Below are 5493 nucleotides of genomic sequence, written 5' to 3'. Positions count from 1 at the left end.
CCAGTTCATTTTTTTAATTGTGAACCATGTTGACACGTTTCCATATATAAAGGTTTATTTTTTATATTTTTATTTATCTCTCCTCTGTTTTTGGTTTTCGTCGCTCACAAAACCTTGTGATCTTGCCCTTTGTTTTTTCTCTCCGCCGAGCGCCAACCAAAGCGGCAAAGCCCTGCGTCCAAAGGCTTTTTTTTCTCTCTGTCGAGTGCCGATCAAAGTGGCAAAGCGCCAAAGCCCAAAGGTGAAGTCTTCAGCCTTCAGGTAAGTGGGTTTTATTTTATTTTTTAATAATTATTTGATTGTTTCTTGATTATAATGTATGATACAATTAACAATTGAAAAGTTTGATTATTTAAATGTTTGGTTGCTTTTGTATATTTGATTGTTGGATAATTTAAAATTTAGATTTTGTATATTTAATGGTTGGATAATTTGTAATTTAGTTTTTGTATAAACTCTGAATATGTAATTAGTTTTTTTATTAGCTGTTAGTTAATTGTAATTTGTGAATATTGATAATTTATGCTAAATTAATTTTATTTTTTTAAAAGAATTGTGTCGATGAATGATGTTAAATAATTTAATTGTGTTATTGTTAAATTGTTCACATTACTTTATGTTGATAATTTTTTCCCATACATTATTATTTGTAGAAAATGTTGAAATATTTTGCAAAAAGGTCTAGGAGTTAAATTGAATCGTCTAGTGTTCTGGATGAAGAGTCTACTCCTGCACCACAACCACCACCACCTCCTCCTCCTCCTCCGCAAATTTTATTTGAAAATATTGAAAATCTGAGTAGTGAAGTAGAAATTGTTGCTGATCCCGGTTTATGAAAATTGATTGAAGAGTATGATGTTGGTGCTAGAGATCATATTCGAAAAGAATATGTTGCTATGAGCTCTTGTCAACCTCGAGGCCATAATTTTCTAAGAAAAAAAAATGGGTAAAGACAATAGATGTTTTAGAGAGATTTGGTTTAAAGACTGTGATTGATTGGAGTAGTGTTTCAAAGGATGCAGCCTTTTGTTTCTGGTGTTATCTTTTTAGACCTAGTAATATAGGGTTTGAAGGAGATGATGTGTTTATGAGATCTGGTTTCATAAATTGGAAAAAAATAATTGAAAAATTCAATGAGCATGTAGGTGGAGTTGGTAGTGCGCACAATGAAGCAAGAATACAGTTTGAGGGTTTCAAGAATCAAAGACAAAGTGTGGAGTATTCATTTTCATCGGGGAAACATGAGCTTGAAGTTGCTTATCGCAAACGCTTGACTTCCATTTTAAAAGTAATTCGATTTTTGTTGTTACAAGGATTGCCTTTTCGGGGCATGATGAGTCTTCGACATCATCCAATAGAGGAAATTTTTTAGAATTGCTAAAATGGTATAGCTCAGAGTGTCCAGAAGTTGCGGCAGTTGTTGGAATGAATGCACTTGGAAATAATTAAATGATTGCCCCAAAAATTCAAAAGCAACTGGTGAATGCTTGTGCAGTTGAGACCACAAATGCTATTCTAGCTGATCTTGGAGATAGGTGGTTCACTTTACTACTTGATGAGGCTCGTGAGTATTCAGTGAAAGAGTAAATGACAGTTGTTATTAGATATGTGAACAAACATGGAGAGGTGATTGAACGATTTATGGTTGTAGTTCATGTTGCAACAACTACAACTGCTTGTTTGAAGGAGGCAATCGACTCTTTATTTGCTAAGAATGGTTTGTCAGTGGCGAGATTGAGGGGTCAAGGATATGATGGTGCTTCAAATATGTCTAGAGAATTTAATGGCTTAAAGTCACTGATAATGAAAGAAAATCCGTATGTATTGTATGTTCATTGTTTTGCTCATCAACTCCATGTAGTGGTTGTAGCTGTTGCTCAAGCAAATCAATATGTTTGTGATTTCATGTGGATTGTTGGTTCGATTGTGAACACATCTGCATCATCTTGTAAAAGGGCTAACAAACTTTGACAACTTGAACATGACAGAAAAGTTAAACTTCTTGAAAGAGGAGAGATTAGTTCTGGTAGAGGACTAAACTAAGAAACTAATCTAGCTAGACCTGGAGATACATGATAGGGGTCTCATCATTCAAATTTATGTCATATTGAACAAATGTGGCCATCTGTTATAGAGGTTCTTCAAAATTTGATTGATGATGATGATCGTTCTTCTAAGGGTTTAAGTAGAACTTTGGTTGAAAGAATGGAGAGATATGAATTTGTGTTTATTCTACTATTGATGAAACGTATATTGCCAATCACAAATCATTTGTCAACCATTCTACAAGAGAAAGATCAAAATATTGTGAATGCGATGCGTTTGATCAATAATGTGAAATGCAAATTACAAAAGTTGAGAGATTCTGGATGGGATATTTTACTTGAGGATGTGAAGAACTTTTGTAACACTCATTCCATTGAAATGTTTAATATGACAGATAACATCAACAACCGTAGTCGTTTAAAGAGAGATGGAAAAAATGTTAATTTTTATCACTACTACCATGTTGAAATCTTTTGTGAGGTAACTTCATAATTCTTTTTTTTGTTTACTATCAATTAAATTCTTTTAAACAGTAACATATTTATTAATTTTTACTTTTGTTGTTTGATTTTTAAATTATAGGTTATCGATATTATTCTACAGGAGATGGATAGTCATTTCTCTGAAGCAACTACAGATTTGTTGATTTATATGTCATGCCTTGATCCTAAGAACTCATTCTCTAGATTTGATGTACAGAAGTTAGTGCGTCTGACTCATTTTTATGAGGATGATTTTTCTTGGAATGAACGTATGTTGGTTGAACAAGAGCTTGAAACATATATTGATGATGTCAGATCAGATGAACGGTTTGAAGACATTTCATATTTGGGAGCTCTTGCAAAGAAAATGATTGAAACAATGACGAACCGTGTGTTTCCTTTGGTTTATCGGATGATTGAGCTAGCCTTACTTCTTCCAGTTGCTACTGCAACCGTTGAAAGAGTGTTTTCGGCAATGAATATTGTCAAAATAGATTTGCGAAACAAGATTGGAGATGAATGGATGAATGCTAGTTTGGTAGTCTATATCGAGAAAGATGTTTTTAATACTGTCGACAATGAGCCAATTTTACAGCGTTTTCAGAACATGGAGTCTCGAAAATGTAATTGTCATGTATTCGTTAGTAGACTGCTTTAATATTTTAATATTATTGTACGAGGTTTTTTTCATAATATTGTACCTTTTTCTCCTTTATGCAAGTTATTTAAAAAATATTTTTTAATTACATAGAAATTATTAACTGTTAAAAAAAAATTCGTCGCGCTCAGATCGTGACCACCCCTCCATGATTGAATTCCTGGATCCGCCACTGATGACTTGTATATATTTTAGTACACATTAGATACAAGTGAGATGCTAGGATGATCAAGATGTTGATTTAGTATATCTAGTTGAGTTTTGAATTCATCTAAACACATAATTATGTGTACTCCAACCATTGGGAAAGCCAATGTACAAGTCATGTGCATTGAGCCCAAAGAATATGGTTGGAAATTAGTTTTGAAAAATATTTTAAATATACTTTGGAAAACCTTAGTGAAGGTTATCTTTTGATAGTAATTATCATTGAAAAGTTAGACACAAACTTGGAAGAAACATTGAAGTTTTTACAAGTTTTCAAGTTTGTGTCAATATTTGAAAATAAGATGTATTTTCTTAGAAAACTATTTTTTCTTAATAGTATATACCCTAAATAATGTCTACAATAATTTTCATGAATTTTAAAATTTTGTAGAATTTTCAGGGTATTTCTAAATTTTGCTAAAATTGAATTTCAGGAAATCAGAGTCTCAATCGATCAGCCAATCGATTGGAGGGCCCCAATGGATCCGCCGATCGATTGGGATGTGTTTCCTATGAGCAGTAGCTCACGGAATCGATCAGCCGATCGATCCATTCATGTTTGGATCGATCGGGCAATCGATTCAGAGGTAGTTTCTGTGAACAAAACCTCTCTGAATCGATCAGTGGATGGATTGAGCAAGTGTCAATTGATTGAGTCCTAACCCAATCGATTGAAAATGTTGATTTTGGCTGGGAAAGTTTGATTTCAGTACTTTAAGCTATGTTTAGCCCCTTTAACCATTTCTAACCCCTTGAAACACATTTGTATATATTTAGGGAGAGTTTTCATGATAAAAACAAAGATAGATTGGTCAAGGAACACTAAATTGAAGTTTAGGGCCAGGTTGGTTTCAAATTTTGAATCGTTTAAACCTCAAAACTTCTAATTTTGGGTTTCCTAAAGGTTTAGGGATTTTAAGTCATTGTTAGTGCAATGACAGAAGTTTAAAGCATGTTTTTAGGGGGAGCTACTCTTTAAAAACATGGAAATATTTTTCTGAACCCATTGAAAGTGGTAAATCCTTCATTTTGAAGAATGCTCAAGGTTGAGCATTGGAGAACAATGGAAGATTTGACATGTTTATTGTAGAAAAGGAGTATGCTCAAGGATGAGCATTGAATTTAATGAAGGGTATGTGACCTTCATTGTGAGTGTGAAGTTGGTTAATGCTCAAGGGTGAGCATTGAAGACAATGAAGGGTACGAGACCTTCATTGCGATGTTGTGAACAACATGTGAAGTTGTGAACAACGTTGAGTAACTTTTCAGGGGGAGAATTTTTGATGCGTGCCAATAGGGGGAGAAATGTAGGGTTTAAGTTAGACTTTCATTATCCAAAGGGGGAGTTTGCCTTCTAGAAAAGGGAGAGAATAAAGGAAACCCTCATTTAAGCATTGACATGAAGGAAAAGTTGAGGCTATGTGATTAGCTTAACTTAAAAATATTGTTTAACATTAAAAAGGAGGAGATTGTTGGTGTAATATCCCCTGGGTCAGGTTGACCAGGTTGACTAAGCTTGAGTTGGCTCAAGTTTGAGTCTTAATATTTGAGTTTCGATGTCTAACAATACTAGGTGGAAACCCTAGTGAGTGAAGTTAGGTGAAAGTCCTGGTAAGTGAAACCAGACAGATAAAAAGTCCTAGTGAGTGAAGCTAGGCAAATGGAAAGAACTAGTGAGTGAAGCCAGGCACGTGCAGATCCAGGTGGGTCAAGGTTGATCGGACACCCGGTGTTGGGAAGCCTAAGTAGGTCAAAGGATTGACTGGATACTTGACACGATGAAATCCAGATGGGTCAATGGTGACCGGACATCTGGTGGAAGTCCAAGTGGGTCATGGAGGACCGGACACTTGGCATGAGACGGTAAGTCCAAGTGGGCCAAGTTTGATCGGACACTCGACACGAGGAGAAAAGTTCAAGTGGGTCAAAGGATTGACCGTACACTTGGTGAAGAAGTCCCAACATGTTAAAATTACCCAGATGCTAGGTAGAAGGAGTTCCAATAGGTCACGATTGATCGGATGTTGAGTTTGGGAACCTTGGACTTGAGTTTAGGCAAGTCAAGGTTGGGGCAATCGATCGGCTGATTGATCGACCCAA

General features: G+C 35.2%; 1 protein-coding gene across 1 annotated transcript; it reads left to right on the top strand.

Moving 5' to 3' along the window:
* Window positions 1–1587: 1587 nt before the first annotated feature.
* LOC122001052 lies at window positions 1588–3186 on the top strand. The gene is made up of 2 exons (XM_042555615.1): window positions 1588–1893; window positions 2650–3186. Exons 1-2 carry the CDS (start codon window positions 1588–1590, stop codon window positions 3184–3186), a joined length of 843 nt encoding a protein of 280 aa, XP_042411549.1.
* The last annotated feature ends 2307 nt before the right edge of the window (window positions 3187–5493 follow it).

Source organism: Zingiber officinale, chromosome 1A (assembly GCF_018446385.1).
Source record: "Zingiber officinale cultivar Zhangliang chromosome 1A, Zo_v1.1, whole genome shotgun sequence".
Lineage (NCBI taxonomy): Eukaryota > Viridiplantae > Streptophyta > Magnoliopsida > Zingiberales > Zingiberaceae > Zingiber > Zingiber officinale.
This window is presented reverse-complemented; position numbering and strand designations above follow the sequence as displayed.